Source organism: Xenopus laevis, chromosome 4S (genome assembly GCF_017654675.1).
Source record: "Xenopus laevis strain J_2021 chromosome 4S, Xenopus_laevis_v10.1, whole genome shotgun sequence".
Taxonomy (NCBI): Eukaryota; Metazoa; Chordata; class Amphibia; order Anura; family Pipidae; genus Xenopus; species Xenopus laevis.
This window is the reverse complement of record NC_054378.1, coordinates 117,761,525-117,788,040: the sequence shown is the minus strand read 5'-3', so window position 1 is coordinate 117,788,040 and position 26,516 is coordinate 117,761,525. Positions and strand designations below refer to the sequence as shown.

At 39.6% G+C, this 26,516-nt stretch overlaps 1 protein-coding gene across 1 annotated transcript in view; it reads right to left on the bottom strand.

Annotated features, from left to right (window-relative positions):
* Positions 1–231: 231 nt before the first annotated feature.
* Positions 232–26,516, bottom strand: part of brpf1.S (bromodomain and PHD finger containing 1 S homeolog) — a 53,605-nt gene continuing 27,320 nt past the window's right edge. Inside the window, exons 8-15 of the mRNA XM_018261440.2 lie at positions 26,024–26,336; positions 24,182–24,499; positions 12,883–13,173; positions 7,163–7,310; positions 5,833–5,963; positions 3,999–4,120; positions 2,795–2,949; positions 232–1,495 (exon numbers count right to left, since the gene is read on the bottom strand). Of these exons, the coding sequence (XP_018116929.1) occupies positions 1,312–1,495; positions 2,795–2,949; positions 3,999–4,120; positions 5,833–5,963; positions 7,163–7,310; positions 12,883–13,173; positions 24,182–24,499; positions 26,024–26,336 (1,662 nt within the window). The 3' untranslated portion in view covers positions 232–1,311. The remainder of the gene's footprint in view (positions 1,496–2,794; positions 2,950–3,998; positions 4,121–5,832; positions 5,964–7,162; positions 7,311–12,882; positions 13,174–24,181; positions 24,500–26,023; positions 26,337–26,516) is intronic.

The following is a 26,516-nucleotide window of genomic DNA, read 5'->3' as shown; positions in this document are numbered from 1 at the left end:
TTGTCACACCAAATCTGTCCTTGTGCCCTTACTCTTAGGGTCAGGGCACACAGGCAGACAAATCTCCTCTTCTTCACGGCGACTAATCTCCCCGAACTGCCTCCTCTGCCTTCCCGCTGGCTAAAATGTACATTGCCGGCTGGATGGCACTCAGAGCGATTTGTTTGCCGAAGTAGCTGACCTTTAAAATTTACTTTTAGCATGATGCAGACAGTGACGGTCCACAAAATCTTGCAATGGGGCTTCGTTTTATTATGGTACATGAGTTATTTAGCTTTGTGTTCAGCAGCTATGTAGTTTGAATTTCAACTATCTGGTTGCTAGAGTCCAATTTACCCTAGCAGCCAGACAGAGGAGCGACCCAAATAGAAAGATAAGTAATACAAAGTAACAGTAACATTGCAGAGAAATAGGTTTTTTGCTGCTATGGTCAGTGACCCCTACTTAAAACTGGAAAGGGCAGAAGAGGAAGGCAAATAATGAATAAAAAATGAAGACCAATTAAAACATTGATAAAAATAACCAACTTGAACTACCCCTGTCTGTCTGAAAAGGACCTTTTGATAATAACAGTAAAAACATATTTACAAGGGTATCAAATAAAGGCCTACTTAACCTTTAGGAAAGGGTCTGTTAAGACAGCATAGGTTTTTTTTATGATGATTTTAAATTATAATAATGATTAATAAATAAAATTACCCATTCTATTTCACCCACGCTTTCCCTTATGCTGTTACAGATCTGAAACTGTAGAGGCAACTCAGAACCGTAATTTGAACGTGATACAATGAAGTCAATGCTAAACAGTGGGGCCTACAAATAAACAGGCCAAAAATAAGATCATCTTTCGTGCTTTTGATTCTTTATAACGAGATGTCTAAGAGTGAATACGGGACGCACTGCATATAAAAGAGTCCTGTAGAAGAGCTTCAAGGGGGACAATAGTTCTATAGAGATATGTAAAAGTTCACTACAGCTTCCTGCAGGGGAAATGGGAGTTACAAAAGGGAAGAAATCACTGCTATCAATGGTCATCCAGCAACCACTCTGCACAGATCCCTGCTCCATGTCACATGTGTATTCCTATAGGCTCTTATTTCCCCTGCTCTTGCTCCTTTTCTGTATTCCTATAGGCTCTTATTTCTCCTGATCTTGGCCCTTTTCTACAAACAAATAAAACCGTAATTTGCAAAAATCTACAACTATGTTGGGCAGTTCCAGAGGGCACGTTGCTCTTTTTTTTTTTTTAAATCTGGATTGACATCAGTGTGCAGGGATCATCCAATGTTTCTTGCTGTGAAGATGGCGGCCCTAGTCGCTCTCGCTGGATTCGCTGCTTGGATCACCCTGCACTTTGTTGCGATGCTGCATGGCACGGTCGTAGGCGATCTGCACAGATTTGCGGATGTTTGATTTCCTCCCTTCCAGCATTTTCTCCTTATCCAGTTCGCGGTTCACGCCGAGAGGAACTAACTTTGTCCGTGGAAGCCACTGCCTACATGAGAGAGAAAAAATGTATGATCAGTTTATAAGTCACCATTACGTAGATGTGTCTACAATGATATTTATACTCAAGTCTTGCCTGCTGAACGTGTTTAGTACAGGGAAATACCTATGTTGCCAATGATTAACAATGTGTCTCTATACAGACTATGAGTAAACGTGTGTGTGGGGGGGCTGTGACATTAAAGGGGTGGTTCACCTTTAAAGGGATACTGTCATGGGAAAACATTTTTTTTCAAAATGAATCAGTTAATAGTGCTGCTCCAGCAGAATTCTGCACTGAAATCCATTTCTCAAAAGAGCAAACAGATTTTTTTTATATTCAATTTTGAAATCTGACATAGGGCTAGACATTTTGTCAATTTCCCAGCTGCCCCCAGTCATTTTTCCTTCTCAATGTAACTGAATGTGTCTCAGTGAGACATGGGTTTTTACTATTGAGTGTTGTACTTAGATCTACCAGGCAGCTGTTATCTTGTGTTAGGGAGCTGTTATCTGGTTACCTTCCCACTATTCTTTTGTTTGGCTGCTGGGGGGAAAAGGGAGGGGGGTGATATCACTCCAACTTGCAGTACAGCAGTAAAGAGTGATTGAAGTTTATCAGAGCACAAGTCACATGACTTTGGGCAGCTGGGAAATTGAAAATATGTCTAGCCCCATGTCAGATTTCAAAATTGAATATAAAACAATCTGTTTGCTCTTTTAAGAAATGGATTTCGGTGCAGAATTCTGCTGGAGCAGCACTATTAACTGATGCATTTTGAAATAAACATTTTTTTCCCAATGGCAGTATCCCTTTAATAATTGGAACCACTTATATGGGGAAGGCACTGCTAACTTAGTACAAGGCCTCATGATACCTTTAGATTTGGTATTGGAACTCCTATACCAGCATATACAATATTTAGCTGTACAGCCTGTCCCTGCAGAACTGGCCCTAAACTACCTATGGTGGCCTAGTTTTATTGTATCACTCTGAAAAGGGTCGATGACAAAGCTATGGAGAGGTCCATCTGCTACTCTTGTTCTGCTGTGAATGTCATCAATGAAATCACATGACCATTTCTGGCCTTCTACACAACCTGAGGCAGTGCCGTCTGCCCTTCCAACATAAACCTTTGTGCATTATTTTATTGATATTTCAATAAAGTACATGCTTTTTTTTAAAAAAAATGATGTTCTGACTTCAAAGTGGCAATTTGTAGGTGAACGATGTGTCTTCTGTAGAGTTATAGTAGCCCTAAGCCCCACTCAACCAACACACTCTTTCTTATGTGACTTCGGTACTTACCAGGTTCGCTTGTTGTCAAAAAACAGAACGAGGTAGAGATGCTCTTGTGCCTCTTGAGCCATTTGTTCTCCTAATTTGAGAACATCTACAGGTGGTACAGGAATTGGAACGCCATGGTGAAACACTCCTTCTCGTGGCATTTTTGGATCGATAATCTTGAAGAAATGAAGCAAGCGGTAACTACACACACTGTTATTGGCACAATTTAAAAGGGATGTAACTGCAAAAAAATAATCCCATTTTTACTTTCTTTAATGAAAAAGCAACCTATCTCCAATATACTTTAATTAAAAAATGTCTACAATTTTTATAATAAACCTGACTGTATGCAGTGAAATTCCACATTAATTTACTTGCTCTGACTGCTGTGGATAGGAAACTTCAGACGGTCCCTAACTGCTCTGCAGGGAAAGGATCATACTTTCAAACGGCAGGGGGGAGGGGAAGGACTTCCCAGAACTCGAGCAGCTTTGTTTGTTTCCCTGTAGAACATCCGGCGACCATGTAGAGATTCATATCTGCAGCAGTCAGAGCAAGTAAATAATGGGGGAATTTCACTGCATACAGTCAGGTTTCTCATAAAAACGGTACAGATGTTTTAATTGAAGTGTATTGGGGATAGATTTCTTTTTCAGTTAATAAAGTAAAAATGGGATTTTATTTTTGCATTTACATTCTCTTTAATGTTTCCAACTCCAGCTGCAGAGACAAAGATCATGGAACCAGATATAAACAGATAAACTGGATTCTATTTGGAGGATTATTTTGCTGCAGCCACTGGTTCTGCAGAGTTGGAGAAAGTTTGTATTAAACAATACAAAAACTATAAAATCCACATTAGATTACATGACAACACAGGACCCAGTGCAGTCTGTATATTCTGATAATTAATCAGTCTTGCTGTTTTGGCTTCTGGCAGATATTATTTGACTTGTGCTGTTTTGATAATTTATGATGATCCCTAAGCTTAGCCTCTGATCAGCAGCCCAGACCTCACTAAGCATGTGCACAGTCTTGGTCTTGCAGAGATGTATAACAAAGTTACAAGATGGTGACCCCCTGTGGGCAGTTTTGAAAGCATAAATCATTGTGGTAGAGTAAGTTCATGTTTATGTTTCGTATACAAAATACAGCATTTCTAGCATTATTCTATTCCAGACTTTAGTTAAACAAGGGCTTTAAGAGAGGAGAAACAGATGCCTACCAGAGCTGGATAAGAGGGATATCCCCGACACTTGGCCCACACCAAGTCTAATGCTTCAAGAGGGGAGTCTTCATCTTCAGACAGCCACCCTGCCCCTCGGCTTTCCAGTCCTTTGCGTACCACTATTGAAAGACAGAAATAGTCACAGTCGCAGTGAACTTACTATTGAAGGTTTCCATCACATTCACACACAGTAGGGGCAATTTTATCAATAGCCAATTAACTTACTAGTATGTTTATGGAGTGTGGTGTAGAACTGGAATACTTACATAAACCCAACCTGACACAGGGTAAAACATACTAAATCTTAACAGTGCCCTGTAGTGGGATTTCCCCGACTCGCCCTTCACCTGCGCCCGAATTCCGGGTTCTTTTTATAGACCCCGCCCCTGCCAATGACGTCACAAGAGGGGTGGGGCGAACAGGCGCAGCATCTATAAAAGAAGAATCTGGAAGTCTGAGCTCAACCCACACCTGCAAGGTCAGCCCGAACCCCCGGGTATGAGGCCAGCCCATCACTAGTGCCAGGACTTCAGCAGTGCCAACCACTATACCACCATGCCAGTTCATCATAAGTGGGAGGGTTGCAGGTTGCTCATCCTTAGAATACAGTGTACACTATCCTAATGTTCATGTCAATTCCTAAATATTCCATTAAGTGGTTGTACTCTATGTCACTACCAATGCTGTCTGGCAGGTATCTAGAAATGGGAGTCTTCGCCTAGGCTGTACCATATTTTTAACCTTAGTAGTAGAGTGTTAAATGTACAGAAACATCAAAAAATTACATTTTTTTTAAAGTGATAAAAATATAATACAGTGTTGTCCTGCACTGGTAAAACTGGCGTATTTTCTTCTGAAACACTACTATTGTTTATATAAATAAACTACTGCATAACAATGGGGGCAGCCATTCAAAGGAGAAAAGGCTCAGGTTACACAGCAGATAACAGATAAACGCTGTAGAACATGTTATCTGTTATCCGCTATTTAACATGTGCAATATAGCCTTTTTTCAATTCTCAATTTGCCATCTTAAGGAGAAATCAAACTGTGGGGGAAAAAAACCCTACCCCCCACCCCAGGTAAACCTCCCTCCCCCCGGCTAACTACCCCCCTGGGGAAAGATGGACGTGCGGAACTTCGCTGGAAGAAACTGCGCCGAGGGGTAATTATGGAGTATGGGGCATTTCCGGGGGGGGGGGGTTAGTTAGCCTGGGGGAGGAGCGAGGTCTACCTGGGGTGGGGGGTAGGGTTTTTTTCCCCACCGGTTGATTTCTCCTTTAAATTTTTCCCTGTCCTGTTTTTTTATTCTAGGATTAACGCCACTTACTATAGTTACTTGCATCGACAGAAGTAAAATGGCACATGTAACAAATAAACAGAATTTGTGCAAACTTCTTGCTACCTTTGTGTCTTTTTCTAGACAGGATTAATCCCTAAATTAATTAATGGATTGATATCTCACATGGATATGTGGTCAACTGGACACGATTGTGAAGTTACAGCATATGAGAGGCAGAAGTATTGGTGCCACACAGCAGTAACATGCTACCTGCAGTACCCTAAATGTTGTTTACTACAACCCCCTCCACCAAATAAAATCTGTCAATAGTGGAGGAGGAAAATGCAGATTTCATTAAATAAGAAAAAAATATGGTTTATCACACGAAAAGTCCATTTAAGTCTGTAGGAAGATCTAGAACTAATTGAGGGATTCTGAGTGATTTCTCTTCTGCATATCTATATCCTTAAAATGGTATCTGACTGCTGGCCAGAAAGCACAACATTCTCTATCCCAATTGAGCTCACATAGTTAAGAGGGATCACTTACAGCCATGCCCAACTCTCCCACCAACGGAGTAGGACTCATTCTCTGTTCCAGACGTGTCCTCACTGCTGTAGTCAGCGAAATTATCCCTAGAGAAAGACGTCTTTCCCCGACCCTGTTTGGAAGGAGTTGTGCTGGGAAATAGAATAAATAGAAAAATGTCAAAGTTTGGACTCAAATATGAAACAACTGAAGGGACAATTATTTTGCATTGTAAAGTCACACAAGTACATTATATACATGGACATCTTTATCTCTAAGCAATACAATATATCATGAAGTAGAATCCTGCAGCAGGTCGGTTACCCGCAGGTTAGCCGCAAAAAAGCAGGCACCCTGCGGAATGAGGGGAGGATTTTCAGGTGCGGGTATTGATGTGGGCCTGCGGGCGTTTTGGGTCTCATTTAAATTTCTTATCTTATGTAATATTGTCTACATTTTACTCCTTTTAAAGTTTTACAACTTTTCCCGCCCACTTTTGATGACGTCACTTCCGGTATGCAGCACCATCAGTTCCTGTTTGACGGTGGTCGGCGGGTTGCAGATAAGGCAGTGGCGGGTTCGGGTCGGGGATCAAAGTGGGTAAATATGCGGTTTGGGTCTTAGAAATTGGTTCCAAGCAGGACTCTATCATGAAGTAATATGCAAAGCTTGCCAACACTTTTGCTTCATTAACAATGATTCTTCATGTTAGTACCATTTGTGGTATGAACGCCTTTAAAAAGGGAACTAAAGCTTAACTGAAGAAGTAGCTATAAATGTTGTACATTGTGTTTTCGGCTTCTGTACCAGCCCAAGGCAACAGCAACCCTTTAGCAGTAAAGATCTGTGTCTCCAAAGATGCCCCAGTAGCTCTGTGCTGCTGTCACTTATTGAGCTTAGGGACCCACTCACAATATACAGTACACATAGAATAGAAATTTCACAATATAAGGCTGATTAGTAATTAATACAGATAATTACTACATGGCAGCACAGAAACCAGTGCAATTAGCATCAGAATTTAATAATCAGCAAACCTGTAGCATCAGCTTATATTACAGGGGAAGCTCATTTTCTGCTGGATAATTAGTGACGAGCCCTAAGCTTAGCTTCTCAACAGCTGCTCAGAGCCCACTGAGCATGTGCGTGTCACAGACACTTTCCAAGATGGTGACCCCCTGTGACAAGTTTGAAGTCCTGGATCATTGCTGCTATTGACAAGCTGAAAATTTAGACTAGTTTAATAAGTTCAGTATATAAAATAAGGCATATGTTGGACATATTCAAATGTATCTATTTTGTGATACATTTCCCAAGCTACAGGCTATCGTATTTACAAAGGGAGGCTTACCTGGTTCTGTCAGAAGCAGCACTGCTGCTGCTGCTGGTGCTGGACTCAGAGTCTGAGCTGCTCCGTGGAAGATTGCAGTCAGTCCGGTAAACTAGAAAACTCTTTTTGACTTGCTGGTTGCCGCCGCTGAAACCGTTTGTAGGTAAATCTTTTTGAGGATCAAATGAATAAAAAAAGAAAAAAATACATTAATTTTATTTATATCATTCAAAGTGTGACTACTGTATGGGGTAGTTTACCTTCAAATGAACAACAGACCTACAGCTTTATTTGCTTATGCCATGGACGCAAGTGCAAGAGCAGATAAAGGAACAGTAACACCAAAAAATGAAAGTGTTTTAAAGTAATGAAAATATCATGTAGTGTTGCCCTGCACCGGTAAAACTGATGTGTTTGCTTCAGAAACACTACTATTGTTTATATAAACAAGCTGATGTGTAACAATGGTGGAATTTGAAAAAAAGACTATATGGCACAGGTTAAATAGTGGATTACAGATAACACCATTATGTTCTACAGAGTTTATATGATATCTGCTGTGTAACCTGAGCCTTTTCTTCTTTGAATGGCTGCCCCCATTGCTACACAGCAGCTTGTTTATATAAACTATAGTAGTGTTTCTGAAGCAAACACACCAGTTTTACCAGTGCAGGGCAACACTGCTTTAAATTTTTATTAGTTTAAAATACTTTCATTTTTTGATATTATGGTTCCTTTAAGGTGGCCCTACACAGGCAGTTTAAAGATGCCGATATTGGTCCTTTAGAGACCGATTCGGCAGTTTATCCGACATGCCCTCCCCCCCCATCAATATCAGCCTAAAAATAGGCCTGATACCGATTGAGCAGGTTTGACTTTTCCTTCGATCGAGGACTGCATTGGCTAGTTGATGTGGTTCCACGATCCGTCACGGCCATCTGCTTCGTTGTAATCTGATCGTTTGCTTTCAGGGAGGAACGTTCGGATTAACCCAATATCGCCCTGCCATTAGTGGATTTATCGGGTTAAGATCCTCTCGTTGGGCGACCTCACCAAACAAGCGGATCTAATAGTGTATGGTCACCTTTAATCTTAGTGGTCATCCACTCAGCACTTGGCCCATTGCATAGCTATAGGCTACAAAGCAGTCTATGAAGGTGGTAACTACAGGGCACTATTAAACCTTGCAGCCACTGACTGCCCCTAACTTACGTATTGGAATGATTTGCAAATTAGGGTGGGAGAGGGGATTTTTTTTGCCACTACACTCCTCATGAATACAGTGGGAAAAGTACTGAAAACTCATTTAGCCCTTAAACTACTGCAATGTCCAACAGAGGTTGGTTGGCTGAGAGTTTTAAAGGAGAGGAAAGCTACTAAGGCAGTTTATTGCAAATAGATTAGCCACAATATTGCAATCTATAACACTATATTTATTCTGCAGAATGCTTTACCATACCTGAGTAAACAGCTCTAGAAGCTCTCTCTGTTTGTTTAGTAAAGCAGCTGCCATATTAGCTTGGGTGTGACATCACTTCCTGCCTGATTCTCTCCCAGCTCACTCATAGCTCTGGGCTCAGATTACAGCAGGGAAGGGGAAAGGTGCAAATTTAGCATGCTCAGCCCTAGCCCTGGAGGTTTAAAGGAGAAGGAAATTCCCTGGGCGCAAAAAAACCCCTCCCCTGTGTTGCCCCCCCTCCCTCCTCCCCCCGGCCTACCTGTCCCGCCGGGCAAATGCCCCTAACTTGTTACTCACCCCTCTGCACAGGTCCAGTCCACGGAGTTCATAGGCGCCATCTTCTCCCAAGTGGTCTTCTTCCTGCTTTGACCGGCGTTTTTGGCGCATGCGCAGTAGGAGCATTTCACCGGTATGGATCTAATGTGCATGCGCCAAAAGTCACGAATAAATCACGTGAAATCTGAAAACTTTGTGTCTTTTGGCGTATGCGCAGTAGATCCGTACCGGTGAAATGCTCCTACTGCGCATGCACCAAAAACGCCGGTCAAAGCAGGAAGAAGACCGCCTGGGAGAAGATGGCGGCTGTGAACTCCGTGGACTGGACCTGCGCAGAGGGGTAACAAATTAGTGGCATTTGCCCGGCAGGACAGGTAGGCCAGGGGGGAGGAGGGGCAACACAGGGGAGGGGGGAGGGATTTTTGCACCCAGGGGGTTTCCTTCTCCTTTAAGCTGAAAACAGGAAGTCTGATACAGAAGTCTATGAGTACACAATAGAAGGAAAGAAATGTGGTGTTTCTTTTGACAAGAGGACTCAGAGCAGCATTACTTTGAGGGTTTACTGGTGTATTTATATAGACCTTTCTGATAAAGCTTAATTATTTTAACCTTTCCTAACTTTAACGGAAAAACAGACTAACAAGCATACAGAATGTCCTGTATATTTGGAAATGGCACATACTAAAAAGCAAATTATACTTTAAAGCTATATGTCCACAAACAATCCTTGTACAGTGGCATAAATGATGTGTTAATGTAATTGCAGTATCCCTTTCTGTTCTGTGCTTCTCACAATAAGACAGAGGTCAGTTCTCCTCCAGGTCGGTTTATTACCTGCTCCTGCATCATTGTAACAGAAGAGCACAGAATGCAGAGAATGGAAACAGACCGGCACATACCGCTTTTGCATTTGCAAATACAGTGAAACCTCGATTTAAAGTTTCCCCGCATTTTACAACTTCTATTTGTGGTTCCACCAATTTATATTGCATTTCCCTGATTTTAATTACCGTATATACTCGAGTATAAGCCGACCCGAGTATAAGCCGAGGTACCTAATTTTACCTACGAAAACTGGGAAAACTTATTGACTCTAGTATAAGCCTAGACACAACTACAGCCCTGTCTCCCAGCAGCGCACATTCTGCCAAAGCGACCCCCCCAGCGATCAACCGGACTTCTTTGCAAAGTTGATGGTGACAGAGAATTGCCAAACGGATTACTGTGTGCATTGTCCCACTGTCCCACTACCATATGCAGAGGGTGCTGTTTGATATTGCCATCACTGTTAATCTTTCGTATAACCAACAGAGGGCGCTGTGTGATATTGCAGTCACTGTTAATCTTTCATATAACCAACAGAGGGCGCACTGTTATTCTTTCATACAACCAACAGATGGCGCTGTGTGATATTGCAGTCACTGTTATCTTTCATATAACCAACAGATGGCGCTGTGTGATATTGCAGTCACTGTTATCTTTCATATAACCAACAGATGGCGCTGTGTGATATTGCAGTCACTGTTATCTTTCATATAACCAACAGATGGCGCTGTGTGATATTGCAGTCACTGTTATTCTTTCATATAACCAACAGAGGGCGCACTGTTATTCTTTCATATAACCAACAGAGGGCATTGTGGGATATTGCAGTCTCTCCCCAAGTGTACTGTTGGTATAGGAATGATTAAAAGTGACTGCAATCTCAGCAACTCGGGTCCGGTACCGCTGACCCGAGTATAAGCCGAGGTAGACTTTTTCAGCACATTGGCTTATACTCGGGTATATACGGTAATGTTTTCCTGAATATTACATCAAACTTTTGTCCTGATGTTCCCAAAAACTGCTTTTTTTCCCCTCTATGAATTTTATTATTTGTGAAATAAAGAGGTTTAAAATACTAACCAGATGTATATTTCGCCATGGTTCTGCCTGTAAATGGTCGATTCCAATTAGTCTGGCCCTTATACAGTCCTGATTTAGGTTGTGTATGTGACCGACAGACAGTCTTGAACATATGCCCCCCATAGTGTAACATTAACACTGCAATGTTTAACCTTTGTAATTAACATAGTAAATATTGTATCTCAAAGTTACTTTAACACATTTCCTTTTTACATTTTGCCGGATTTTACATCATTTTTTCCTGGTCCCTTGAAAAACGTGGGGGTTTTTACTGTAACTTTTATTTTAAAATGTATATAATCATTTTAATTTATATTAAAAAAAATGCTTAGAATGATAAAAATGCAAAAAAAAAAAAAAAAATCCCCAAAAACAGTTTATGAAGGGACACTGTAGACCCTTCATAAACAAATATCAGACATCTTTTATTTGAATCTAATAAGGACCCAGGATAAGCAAACTTAGTTTTTACTCCTAGTTCCTTGTTTGGGAAGTCATCAAGGTAAATAATATTAGAAAACACCCATTTATCCCTTCAAAGACATTTCGCCTTAATGAGGCATTCGTGAAAGACTTTCTTTCACAACTCTCCAAATGAGAGATTACAAATTAGTCATTTATATACAGAACCGTACCAGTTCAGAGGTTCAGCAGCCCTATGACGGTAATAACCCACTGCAGAGAGTCAGAAGTTGGGGAGTTACTTAGGTCATCTTTGGAGGTACAGATCTTCACTGCCAAAGAGTTGGTTGAGCCAGCCCAAAACACAAGGTATACAATTTACACTTGATAAGCTTTAGTTTTCTTTTATATGCAAGTGTAGGGGAATGATGGCGGAAATGAAAATTTTATATTAGATTCAGCATACCGAAATAAGAAACTTTCTTAGTACAATCAATTAAAAATTCTGTACTGTTTCTGAAATAATCAAGTTTATCTTCATAATTCCTCTCTTAGCATCTGCTTCTCCTCATTCTGTCTGCATGCAGGAGTTGGGTGTCAGATATTAAAGGGATCCTGTCATCGGAAAACATGTTTTTTTTCAAAACGCATCAGTTAATAGTGCTACTCCAGCAGAATTCTGCACTGAAATCTATTTCTTAAAAGAGCAAACAGATTTTTTTATATTCAATTTTGAAATCTGACATAGGGCTAGACATTTTGTAAATTTCCCAGCTGCCCCTGGTCATGTGACTTGTGTCTGCACTTGTGTCTGGAGAGAAATGCTTTCTGGCAGGCTGCTGTTTTTCCTTCTCAATGTAACTGAATGTGTCTCAGTGGGACATGGGTTTTTACTATTGAGTGTTGTTCTTAGATCTACCAGGCAGCTGTTATCTTTTGTTAGGGAGCTGTTATCTGGTTACCTTCCCATTGTTCTTTTGTTTGGCTGCTGGGGAGGAAAAGGGAAGGGGTTGATATCACTCCAACTTGCAGTACAGCAGTAAAGAGTGATTGAAGTTTATCAGAGCACAAGTCACATGACTTGGGGCAGCTGGGAAATTGACAATATGTCTAGCCCCATGTCAGATTTCAAAATTGAATATAAAAAAATCTGTTTGCACTTTTGAGAAATGGATTTCAGTGCAGAATTCTGCTGGAGCAGCACTATTAACGGATTCATTTTGAATTTAATTGACCGTTAGATCCAATATATCTTATAGGGGGGCTCCTTTTGCCTAGAAGATGTATTAGAGTTCATTCTATTAAAATCACCAGACATCATGTCTCTCTACATGCAGGATTTGTGCAAAAGGCAGTTATTTTGTTAGATTTTGTTTGTAATGGAATCAGTTATTTGATTGAGCACTAATACATCTGCTAGGAAAGGAAGCCCCCTATAAGATATTGGACCTGCCCATGAATATCTGACATCCAACTGCTGCAAGAAGACAGAATGAAGAGAAACAGATGCTAATAGTGCAGATAAACTTGATTATTTCAGAAACAGTACAGAATTTTTAATTGATTGTATTTAGAAAGTTTCATCCCTTCAGTATGAGGAAGCTTAAATTAAATTTTCATTTTCGCGATAGTCCCCCTTTAAACTATAACCTTTTAAAAATATCTGTATGGCTTCCGGTCCATGTTGGAATTATCTTACCTAAAGAGGGTTCCTCTGCTGACTTATCACTGTCGCTGTCACTATCTGAGCTTGAAGTCGGCCGAGGGCTTCGAACTCTTTTCCGTCTCTGAGACCCCCCTGTGACAGACAGCTGCGGGGGTCCAATTGGGCTACTGATCTGCCCCGATGATAGCTGATTGTCTCTGTTCTTCGGTGGCCTTCCTGGTCTCTTGGGTGGTCCTGCCGTTTTTGGGTTCTTCTTGGAGAAAAGGACAGAAGTCCTTCTACCAACTTCATGAGCATTGGTGGAGGAAGTGTTTGGGCCAAGACCTGAGAGAAGAAAGACAGACAGGGTAGAGAAAGCGCAGAATGTTTAGATGTAGAAAGTGGGGAGGAAAATAGAGGGAAGGGTGCAAATGAAGAACGAGAAAAGAAGAGAACATGGTAAAAAAAAAAAAAAAAAGGAAGGAGAAGTCATGTTTTTATTTTCTTCAGATAAACAACATAAACAGCTCTCGTAGGTGGATAGGAAATTCCACTGTCTCATTAGCAGAAGGACACCTCCCTGCACACCAAAAACACAAATGGGGCAAATAGTAAGTTTTAAATAAACACGCTTTATTGATAGAAAAATCCAAACAGTACCCAAGATTATTTATATCAGATTGTACAGTGTTTGATTACAAAAATAAAAAGGGGGGGGGGGAAGTGATGCAGCAAATCTACATCAGAAAATCTGAACAAGGTTACAGGTTAAGAAGGTATTAGCAATTCGACACACCGGTGATTATCTAATATTCACTCTTTGTATAAAGTAGAGACTCAGAAACACAAATGACTGGTTTATGCTGGAGTTCTCTGGTTATGCTGTGTGTAATGGGAGGAATTCAACAACCTTCATCACAAATTGGTGTCATTTTACTCCTTGGTAGTAACCCACAGCAACAGTCGGTTCTGATTGGTCAACCGCAATAAAAAAAAAAGCAACTCGTAGAACTCGTAGGTGGCTTAGAATTACTATTTACAGGAGTAAAATGTATACCTGGTTTTAGAACTCCCCCATATTGGTGCATGCTTGATACATTCAAATGGACTGGACCCTCACAAGGAAAATAATATAAACGTTCTAACCCCACTGTATTCACAGTTGTTTATAAGCATGGAGCCTCATTTTAGCCCTAAAAATCACATATATGATAAAAACTAGGCATGTGCCAAATGCTTTTTTTTTTTTTTTTGGTAGAGGTATGGGACCTGTTACTCAGAATGCTCAGGACCTTGGACAAGGGATATTTCTGTAATTTAGCTCATCATACCCCGAAGAAGAAGAGATTTGTCGCTCAGCGACTAACTCCCCGAATCTGCCTGTGTCTCTGCCCTTAAAGGATCAGTAACATCAAACTTTTTTTATTAAAACATTTGAAAAAAAAAAAAAACCACAAAGACATTAAACTTTTAAATGGCTTAAGACTTTTTTAAGTCTTTATTAAGAAATAACTTCCCGAAGCTCCGCTTGCGCTCCCTCTTTAGAAAAGGCAATCCATCGTGCGGCACTCAATTTCTCCTCCCTGCTTTCCTTATAGGAGATTGCCAGGGAGGAGAAATCAAGTGCCGCATGATGGATCGTCGCCTTTTCTGAAGAGGAGCGCAAGCGGAGTTTCGGTAAGTTATTTCCTAGTAAAGACTTAAAAAAAGTCTTAAAAAGCCATTTAAAAGTTTAATGTCTGTGTTTTTTTTTCGTTCTACACTAACAAATTTTTTTAAGGAAAAAAACATATTTTACTGATCCTTTAAGGGCAGATACACGGTCAGATTCAGGAAGATTAGTTGCCTGCCGACAAATCTCTTCTTCAGGGCGACTAATCTCCCGAACTGCCTCCCACCGGCTAGAATGAGATGGCTGGTGAGATGGCAATCTGAGCACTTCATTTTCCGAAGTCGCCTGAAGTTGCCTCAAGAGGAAACTTCGGGCGACTTCGGAAAATGAAGCGCTCATAGTTCCATCCCGCCACGATTTATATTTTAGCCATCGGGAGGCAGTTCGGGGAGATTAGTCGCCCTGAAGAAGAGGAGATTTGTCACCGGGCGACTAATCTCCCCGAATCAGACAGTGTGTCTCTACCCTTAGTCTACTAGAAAATCATATATCCAATAAGGATTAATTATATCTTAGTTGGGATTAAGTACAAGCTGTTTTATTATTACAGAGAAAAAGGAATACATTTTTTTAAAATTTGAATTATTTAGATAAAATGGAGTCTAAGGGAGACAGCCTTTCCGTAATTCGGAGCTTTCTGGTTAACACGTTTCCAGATAACAGATCCCATACCTGTAGAGGATACAGCCAACGAATGGAAGATTGAGTAAAAAATCTGGACCCTAATTTTTATACGACCTTCACATGAAGGCTTCAAATTGCACATAATAAATTGAGCAAATAAAGGCTTCACACTTGGTCTGACATTGATACAATCAAAACAATGAAGTATTTGGCACATCTCTAGTCAAAACATATTCCAAACAGTTCCACCTGGCAAATTCATCGGAGTCCGACCCCCCAAAAAAGGATAGCAACCAAGTGGCCAGAAGCTCATATAGTCAGATAAGAGTTCCACAAAAGTGGTTTAAAGGGGTGGTTCACCTTTAAGTCAACTTTTAGTATCTTATAGAATGAATAATTCTGAGCAACTTGGTCTTCATTACTGATTTTTTACAGTTGAATTATTTGTATTTTTCTTCCAGCTTTCAAATGGGGGTCACTGACCCCATATAAAAACAAATGCTCTGTAAGGCTACAAAATCTATTGTTATGGTTACTTTTTATTACTCATCTTTCTATTCAGGCCTCTCAATAATATTCCAGTCTCTTTTTTTTTTATAGCAGTGCATTGTTGTGATGGTAATTTGGACCCTAGCAACAAGATTACTGATATTGCAAACAGGAGAGCTGCTGAATAAAAAGCTAAATAACTCACAAACCACAAATAATAAAAAACGAAAACCAATTGCAAATTGTCTCAGAACATCACCCTATACATCATACTAAACGTTAGCTCAACGGTGACCAACTCCTTAAAGTAGCACCTTACATCTGCTGTAGTGACACAGAGCATTACAGTACATAAAGGCACATAAAGGAATAAATCACAATCTTATTTGGCTTGCCATTAGCCTACATTCATAAACTGTTACTCAGGTAAGTAACCCAGGAAAGGATTCCATTGCCTGTGTCTACTCATTGGCTGCGGTAGTGACAGTAAGCAGTAGTAAAGTAGTAGTAGTGCTGCTAACTTAGATGTACTTTCGCAGTCCTTTGCTGACTAGAGAGGGTGAAAGAAAACAATGAATTTCCAGTTTATACAAGAATACAGCAATAATAATCCACACGTTCACACAAGCAGATTGATCAATTAGTGTAGCATTAGCCCCAATGCAAAGCATAATAAGCAGTGATGGGACATATGCTAGAGACACAGAACCAATACAGAGAGAAATACATACAGTGTATATGCACATTATTCACAGTCACAAATCCTCCTACAAGCACCGGCAGTCAACATGCAGAGCTCGAAAAATGTATTATAGGTAGCGTTTGATTCTGGGACTTGAAGTTCCACTGCTGTTTGGAAAATTTGTGCACCTGAGGGACTTCAAGCCCTAGAAGTCCCACTGCCAGGCAGGGTGTTTTTATTTTCTCCAAACATAAGGACAGAATAATATGGCGATAACTCATTGCCTGAACTGAATATTCCTTCTCTGAGTATTCGCATTTATATTTAGGAGTGAGAGCAGCCATATTTCTTCACTCATTAGCGCCATTCTCTATGGAGCACAGTACAGTCTGTGTACAATTACAGCATTCAGTTAAAGAGGTTGTTCACCTTTACATTAAAGGAAAACTATACCCATAAAATGAATAGTAAGCAACAGATAGTTTGGTATATTAAAGATTCTTACCAAACTGGAATATATATTTAAGTAAATATTGTCCTTTTACATCTCTTGCCTTGACCCACCATTTCGTGATGGTCTGTGTGCTGCCTCAGAGATCACCTGACCAGAAATACTGCAGCTCTAACTGTAACAGGAAGAAGTGTGGAAGCAAAAAGACAGAACTCTGTCTGTTAATTGGCTCATGTGACCTAACAAGTATAGTTTGTTTGTGTGCACCGTGAATCATACGATCCCAGGGGGCGGACCTTATTTTTTAAAATGGCAATTTTCTATTTAGGATTACCCAATGGCACATACTACTAAAAAAAGTATATTATTATGAAAATGGTTTATTTACATGAAGCAGGGTTTTACATATGAGCTGTTTAATGCAATATCTTTTTATAGAGACCTACATTGTTTGGGGGGTATAGTTTTCCTTAAGTTTTAGTACGATGTAGAGAGTGATATTCTGAGACAATTTGCAATTGGTTTTCATTTTTTATTATTTGTGGTTTTTGAGTTATTTAGCTTTTTATTCAGCAGTGCTTCAATTTGCAATGCCAGCAATTTGCTTGGTAGGGTCCAAATAATCCTAGAAACAATGCACTGATTGAATACGAGACTGGGATATGAATAGGAGAGGCCTGAATAGAAAGATAAGAAATAAAAAATATCAATATATGACAATATATGTGTAGCCTTACAGAGCATTCGTTTTTAGATGGGGTCAGTGACCCTCTTTTAAAAACCGGAAAGAGCTGAAAATAAACGACAAAAAAAAAAAAAAATATAAAAAAGTTAATGAATACCAATTGAAAAGTTGCTTAGAATTTGGCATATAACATACTAATAGTTAAAGGAATCAAATTAGAATTGTACAGCTACCGCAGACGTGGCAAATAAATTCGGTCCCCTTATAGCAATCCTCCTGTGCTCCCTGTCGACACACCATACGTTCAGCAACATAAAAATAAAATTGGAGGAAGCAGAGGGGCAGAACTATGCTGCAAACTTCATTTGATTTGCTAATCCAATTAAGTTTGCAGCATAGTTCTGCCCTCTGCTTCCTCCAATTTTATTTTTATCATACTAAAAGTTAAAGGGAAACTATTGCAACAATGAAAATTTAATATAGGCTTCATCACACTGAAATAAGAAACACAATACAATCAATTAAATATTCTGCATTGTTTCTGAAATACCGTATATACTCGAGTATAAGCAGTCCCGAGTATAAGCTGAGGAAACCTAATTTTACCTCCAAAAACTGGGAAAGCTTATTGACTCGAGTATAAGCCTAGGGTGAGAAATGCAGCAGCTTCTGGTAAATTTCAATCAAAAAATTGAGGGTTTCTGCTCCCATTGGAGGTGCCAGCATCTCGTTTTTGGATGCCGGCGACTATTCTTAGGCGCCGGCGACCGTTTTTGCGCTTGACCCGAGTATAAGCCGAGGTAGAGCTTTTCAGCATATTTTGGGGGCTGAAAAACTCGGCTTTTACTCGAGTATATACGGTAATCAAGTTTAGCTTCAATTTCCCTCCATTCAGGAGTTGGGTGTCAGATGAATGATCCAATATACCTTATAGGGGGGCTCCTTTTGCCTAGAAGATGTATTAGAGCTCACTGTATTAAAATAGCCAGACATCATGTCTCTCTACATGCAGGATTTGTGCAAAAAGCAGTTATTTTGTTAGATTTTTTTTTACTGGAATCAGTTATTTGAGTGAGCTCTAATACATGTTCTAGGCAAAAGGAGCCACCCTATAAGATATATTGGATCATTCATCAGACACCCAACTCCTACATGAAGACAGAATGAAGAGAAACAGATGCTGAGAGAGGAATAGTGAAGATAAACTTGATTATTTCAAAAACAATGCAAACAACTTAATTGATTGTATTTAGAAAGTTTCTTACTTCAGTATGAGGAAGCTTATATTAAATTTTCATTTTCGCATAGTTGCCCCTTTAACTTAAAGGTGAACCAACCCCTTTAAATGACAGCATCTTTAAAACACAGCAAGTAGGAGTGGCTTGGTGAATGGCATGTGGTCTACATGGGGGTTTTATACCGATTACCCAGTTACACCATTCTAGAAGATCCACCTACACTACATTTTATGATTATAAGTGTTCGGCATTTCTGACAGCTTGTGCGTATTCTGAATAAGACATACCGTATAATCTACGTTCATTGGGTAGGGCTCTGTGTTTTACTATATACATTATTAGTCACAGCTCTCTATTTTTCTATCCGTATATAACTTTGCAAATAATACAAAAGGATTGCAGTGCAATAAGTGAAATAAGAAATACATTCAAGCAAATATGAACACACAATGTTAAATGCAGGTTACACAACCTATGTGTTAGGTCCTTTAGTGTTAGTATTATCAGTTGTCCTTGTTTATTTAGTACAACTATGGGACTTGTTATCCAGAATGCTCGGGACCTGGGGTTTTAAGGATAATGGATCTTCTGTAATTTGGATCTTTATAACTTGTCTACTAGAAAATCATATAAACATTAAATAAACCCAATAGGCTGGTTCTGCTTCCAATAAGGATTAATTATATCTTTGTTGGGATCAAGTACAAGCTACTGTTTTATTAATACAGATATGGGACCTGTTATCCAGAATGCTCAGGACCTGGGGTTTTCCGGATAACGGATCTTTCAGTAATTTGGGTCTTCATGCCTTAGGTCTACTAGAAATTCATTTAAACATTAAATAAACCCAATAGGCTGGTTTTGCTTCCAATACGGATTAATTATATCTTAGTTGGGATCAAGTACAAGCTTCTGTTTTATTATTACTGAGAAAAAGTAAATCATTTTTAAAAATTTGGATTATTTGGATAAAATGGAGTCTATGAGAGACAGCCATTCCGTAATTCTGAGCTTTCTGGATATCAGGTTTCTGGATATGGGATCCTATACCTGTACAGAGAAAAAGGAGTTGTTTTTAAAAATGTGGATTATTTGATTATAACAGAGTATATTTGGAGCTTTCTGGATAACGGGTATCTGGATACCGGATCCCATACCCATACCACAATAACTGTAGAGTAAAGCCAACAAATAACTCACAGCTCAGCATTGAGATAGAGGCCAATTTACAGGAGTAGTTCACCTTTACTCTAACTTTTAGTATTTTACAGAATGGCCTATTGTTTGCAATATTTCAGTTGGTTTTCATTTTCAATTTTTGTTATAGTTTCTGGATTATTTGTCCTCCTCTTCTGTTTCTTTACAGCTCTTAAATAGGAGTCACTGACCCTGGCAGCCAAAACCTTATTGATTTGTGAGGCTCCAGTTTTATTGTTATTGGCTACTTTTTATTATTTGCCTTTCTACTCAGTCCTCCTTCTCCTCAATGTCTGGTTGCTAGGGTAAATTAAGACTCCAGGTCCAGATCGCTGCTGAAATTGTTACGGTCCAGAGCTTCTGAACAAAAACTAAATAATGCACAAAAGCGGATTAACTGAAAATTGCTGCAGAATATCCCTCACATCATGGTTACATTTAAGATAAAGGTGAACTACCAGATTTCAGCAGGATTTAAAGAGACAAATATTTTTGAATTTTAGAGTTGATCAGGGTGTTCCTTACAAATTGGCACCCCGGCACCTGATTTGCTGTTGTAGAAAATAAAAAGTGTAAGGATTCTCTATAACTGTGCCCCTTTAAGTCGGCCATTGAAATATAATTAGTGCTGATCCAAATGTGTTCATGCATAGAATATGGTTCTGTTGTTATTAGCTCCAACAACTCATTCTCAGAGGGAAAAAACATTAGGCTTCCATTATAGACCGCAAAAAGACGGCAGAAGCAGAGTTAGCCCTTTATTAGTTAGAGGTATATGAAAGGTTCCAAGCAGCATATGTAACCGATTCCCTATTCCTACCATGCTCCTAGTTGGGAATAAAAATTACCTCCACCATCTGGCAGTTTACACAGTTGGTAATTCTATTGTTACAGGCAACTGTTCCACAAACAGACCGTCTTTTCCTTTATGAAGTTTAAAGGGGAACTCTGGCTTCCAAACCAAAATTTGATAAAGAGGCCCACATACCACAGAAACCCCAATATACCCATCACAGTTGCCTGTTTCTTCAAAAAGTATGAATAAACGTAATTTTCTATGCTGAAATCCAGCTGTTTAACAGTTCTTCTCTTTCTGTAACATTGGTCAGCCAGCTCAGCAAAGTAGTCAGACAGATCAGCAGGAGAGCAAGGGGCTAGGCTTACAGAACTGCTTCAAACCATTAAAAATCATGAAAAGTCTGCATTTTTTTTGATTGATATAGATGGCAAAGTTGCTTTAAATTCTGTTTACTTTTCAAAAAGCTTAAGTTATGTTTGTGCGGAGTTCCCCTTTAACTTGAAATTTAAAGGGGGCAGTTCAGTCTCCTAAAAATTTGTATATATTGAACTGAAGCGTACATTCAGCATACTTTTTAGGTAAACCATTTACTTACAAAGTAAAATGCTATCAAAGACCCCAGCATAAAGTTACCATAGCATTCAGGGACACTTCTTATGAATGCAAGATACACCGATTGAAGGTAAGTTTAAAAGGGATATATACCCACCAATACTCAATTTGAAATCTTTTGGTATTCTTTTAAGCACTGAGCAGTAGACCTGAGCAGGGAAGCATCAGGAGATGATTCCTGCAGCAATACATTAAGGGGCAGATTTATTAAGGGTCGAATTGAAAAACCCAATTTTTTTTTTTTTGGTCAAATTTTCAAATTCGAATTGTGAATTATCCAAACTCGATTAGATTTTTTCATCCAAATTCCGAGATTTATCATAGTCTGGCCCTTTAAGAACTCGAAACTGAATATTCGCCACCTAAAATTTGCCAAATTACTGTATAAGTCAATGGGAGAGGTCCAGGGATCAATTTGGTGATGTTTGTAGCCTTCCTGACTTTCGAGTTTTTTCTTAATTCGATTCAAGTTTTGGAGTCGGTAAAATTAGTTTGAGTTTTACATATTCAATTTTGTTAATAACTAATCGAATATTCGAATATAATCAAATTCATGTTAAATATAAACTCTCATGCTTTTGCAATTCGACCCTAGATAAATGTGCCTCTAAGCCCCAACCTGGAAGGAATATAACACATATCGCATTCGAGTACCCCGACTCATTTTACATAGTTATATGGGGCATATGTCCCCTTTAAATACAATTATCGCAGCCCTAATAGCTGGATTTCTTGAAGTGACTTTTCACATGATCTATTAAACTTTAATCGTGGCAACCACAGTCTGATATCGTATAGGCGTGTCTCCAACAATTCGCCTCTGTCTCCTTCTTGTGTCAGATTTTGGTTTAGTTTACTGTGAATATATGCAAGTTACTGAAGGAGAATAAATTATTCATTGCATCTGAGCAGAATATGTGTTCCTTGCATCACATTCACCTTAAAGAAGAACTAAAGCCTAACTAAAGAAAGTAGAAATGTTGTGCATTATGTTTTGTGCTTCTGTACCAGCCCAAGGCAACCACAGCCCTTTAGCAGTAAAGATCTGTGTCTCCAAAGATGCCCCAGTAGCTCCCCATCTTCTTTTCTGCCGATTCACTGCACATGCTCTGTGCTGCTGTCACTTACTGAGCTTAGGGACCCACTCACAATATACAGTACACATAGAATAGAAATGTCACAATATAAGGCTGATTATTAATTAATACAGATAATTACTACATGGCAGCACAGAAACCAGTGCAATTAGCATCAGAATTTAATAATCAGCAAACCTGTAGCATCAGCTTATATTACAGGGGAAGCTCATTTTCTGCTGGATAATTAGTGACGAGCCCTAAGCTTAGCTTCTCAACAGTTGCTCAGAGCCCACTGAGCATGTGAGTGTCACAGACACTTTCCAAGATGGTGACCCCCTGTGACAAGTTTGAAGTCCTGGATCATTGCTGCTATTGACAAGCTGAAATTTTAGCCTCGTGCAATAAGTTCAGTATATAAAATATGGCCTTTTTAGACATATTCATTTTTAGGGTTTAGTTCTCCTTTAAGTATATTATGCAAAAGGTATTTTCTTCCACAGAACTATTACTCTACTAAGGCAGATGCTGACTGGAGGAGCCAAAGATGGATACTGTTATAAGCAATAATCCTGGTAGCTTTAGGACAAACTTTACAGAGGATTTCAATCTGAAAGTACCAGCTGTATACTGCAATACTGTTTGCATTAGCACACATGTGCTACATACATTCTTTTTTCTTAGGATCACATCAAGGTTTACATATCCTTGAGAAATGGGTCATTAATGTAACTCTATAACCATGGCTAGACTGTTAAAGGAACAGTAACACCAAAAAATAAAAGTGTCCTAAAGTAATGAAAATATAATGTACTGTTGCGCTGCACTGGTAAAACTGTGTGTTTGCTTCAGAAACACTACTATAGTTCATATACACAAGCTGCTGTGTAGCAATGGGGGCAGCCATTCAAGCACAGAATACACAGTAGATAACAGATAAGTACTACTATAGTTTATATAAACAAGCTGCTGTGTAGCCATGGGGGCAGCCATTCAAGCACAGAATACACAGTAGATAACAGATAAGTACTACTATAGTTTATATAAACAAGCTGCTGTGTAGCCATGGGGACAGCCATTCAAGCACAGGATACACAGTAGATAACAGATAAGTACTACTATAGTTTATATAAACAAGCTGCTGTGTAGCCATGGGGACAGCCAATCAAAGCTGAAAAAAAGAGGAAAAGGCACAGGATACACAGCAGATAACATATAAGCTCTGAAGCATATAATGGGATTCTTCAGAACTTTGTTATCTAGTATGTGTTCTGTGCTTGAATGGCTGCCCCCATTACTACACAGCAGCTTGTTTATATAAACTATAGTTATTTCTCTGAAGCAAACAACAGTTTAACCAGTGCAGGGCACCAGTACATTATACTGTGTTTCCTTTAAAACACAAATTCTTTGCTGTTACTGTTCCTTTAAGCGAAAAGGTCACTTGTTCAGATAGGTCACAAGGGTTTAACCAATCAACTTTGGTCCTTTTCCCAACCTAAATATATATTTAAGTGGACTGAAGCACAATCTGCCTCTTCACATGTTTTTGGACTGCACTATAAAGACAAACCGTTGAAGCACATTTATTGCCAAAAAGGCTCAGTGTGGGTGAAATAGCCCAAAACATAACATACAGATTCATTTTCATAAACATGATTTCAAAATTTCTAATGTGTAAAAAAAATAAATATAAAAAAAAAAGGGCAAGGGAGGAAAAGTGCCATACAAAAGCCACACACAAATGTAAACAGATTCAAAATGAAAACAGAGCTGCAGAAGAGGGCCCTGAGATCAGAAAGCAGTCTGAACTAACACAGGTCAGTACCTTTCCCCGTCTCTTGACTGCTGCTCTCTTCTGCAGCACTGTCCGTCTGTCCATCCTTCTCTGAAGTGCCGTGCAAAGGCAGGGCTCCTCTTCCGGCAGAGCTGTGCCGATCAATGCCATCATCCCTTCTGGATTCTTGTTGGTAAGACATCTTCCTACGGATCGACGTGATCTCCTTGCGGATCATCTTGGCCCGGCGCGCTCGTCCTATGCTTTGCTTGCTCGCATTCACCTCATCTAGTCTCGCCAACTGGACTTTTAGCTGCTCCTCTAGAGGGAGTTGCTTGCGGGTGTCAGACAGAGGAGCACGCTCAAAGTCTGTAACATACAAAAAAAGTTAAATATAGTAGAACCCCCATTTTAAAGGAGACATATAGGATAAGTGAAAAAACCCTAATTTTTAGGGATGCACCGAATCCACTATTTTGGATTCGGCCGAATCCCCGAATCCATCTTGGAAGATTCGGCCGAATACCGAACCGAATCCTAATTTACATATGCAAATTAGGGGCGGGAAGGAAAAAGTGGAAAAAAATTTGGTTTGCTTCCTTGTTTTGTAACAAACTTGCGTGAAATTCTGCCCTCCCCACAATTTGCATATGCAAATTATCATTCGGTTCGGCCAGGCACAAGGATTCGGCCGAATCCGAATCCTGCTGAAAAAGGCAGAATCTTGGCCGAATCCCGAACCGAATCCTGGATTCGGTGCATCCCTCCTAATTTTGTAGGCAATTATGAGTAATATATGGTGTTGCTTTTACATTTTATTTATTATTTATTATTTTTATTGGAGCTCCCTATAGATGTTCTTTGGTCCCTGTCTGTGTTTTGAATAAAAGGTGGGCGTGTCCCAACGATCTCTCCCAGTAGGAAGGGGACAGCCAATCATAGCCCTACATTGACACAAGCACTAACTTCTTCAGTTCCCTATCCGGTCCTGCTAGCTGCTGATTGGTTCCTGTCCTACAGTGCAGTGAGCTGAGTGCCGCTGGCTCCCCTGCACAGCCTGGGAATTCAGGGAGCAAGAAGTGGAAGAGAATGGAGGGATTATCCGGGTTTTTGCAGAAATATTCAATAAATCAGCCGGAAACACTACTCTTTTAAGCACAATTCTTCTATATCTAAATGAGTATAACGCATAGGTGCATTCTTATTTTTTACACTGAATGGTGTAAAATCTGGGAAAATGTAAAATCAGGTACTGAAAGGAAATAAGCACAGGAGTCAGTTTTACTTTGAGATACAATATTTACTGTGTTAATAAGGGTTAAACATTGCAGTCTTAATGTTACACTCTAGGGGGCATGTGCAAGACTCTCTGTCAGTCACATACACAACCTAAAGCAATAAGTGATTGGTGCAGGACTGTATAAGGGGCAGACTAAATGAATTGACCATTTACAGGCAGAACCATGGCAAAATATACATCTGGTTAGTATGTTAAACCTCTTTATTTCACTAATAATAACATTCATAGAGGAAAAAAAGCAGTTTTTGGGAACATTAGGACAAAATTTTGATGCAAAATCAGGGAAAACATTACTTAAAATCAGGGAACTGCACCCATTGAAATGCATTATAAATTGGTGGGACCACAAATAAAAAATCTAAAATGCGGGGAAACTTAAAATCAAGGTTTCACTGTAGAACATGTTAGAGTGGTGGCATACATAAAGATTCTGGGGAGATTAGTAGCCCAGCGACAAATCTCTTCTTCAGACGACTAATCTCCCTGAATGCCTTGTGTGCATTTGGCCCCTCCCCCCTTCTTTCTGTACCCACCCCTTATTAAACAAACTATTCAATAAAAAGGGCATAGAATGATTTTTAAATTTCACTTACCATTCTCTCTGCCATGACGCCCAATTTCATTTCCTGTGCTGACTGGGTGTATAAGCATACCCGTCTCAAAATCAATGCCAATCTTTTCTGCCTGCTTGCGGGCCTGCCGAAGGAGAGCTCCGCCCTGTTCCCGAAGGCGTGAGGCAGCTCGGTAAAAGAGAGTGTCTTTAGTGTTGTACTTTATGCAGTTGTTCACAATTAAGTTGAAGTCTTCCTCAAAGTGGTCGAAATTCTGGTAGCGGAAAGCCTCTAAATTACGCTTCATGGTCTGAAAGTCCATTGGCTTCTTAACATGTTCTAGATAGTCTGGCACCTGTGAAAAAATATATAGATTATGGGATGCTAGTCTCTAGAGGTCCTGTCCAAAAGGGCCCAAGATTTCTGGGATAAAGCCCCCAGGTCCAAAAGGGAATAGACATCAAAAACAAAAAGTTATCCCAAAACAATATTATATTAAAATATACGCTTTATTCAAAAAACATGTTAAAAAATA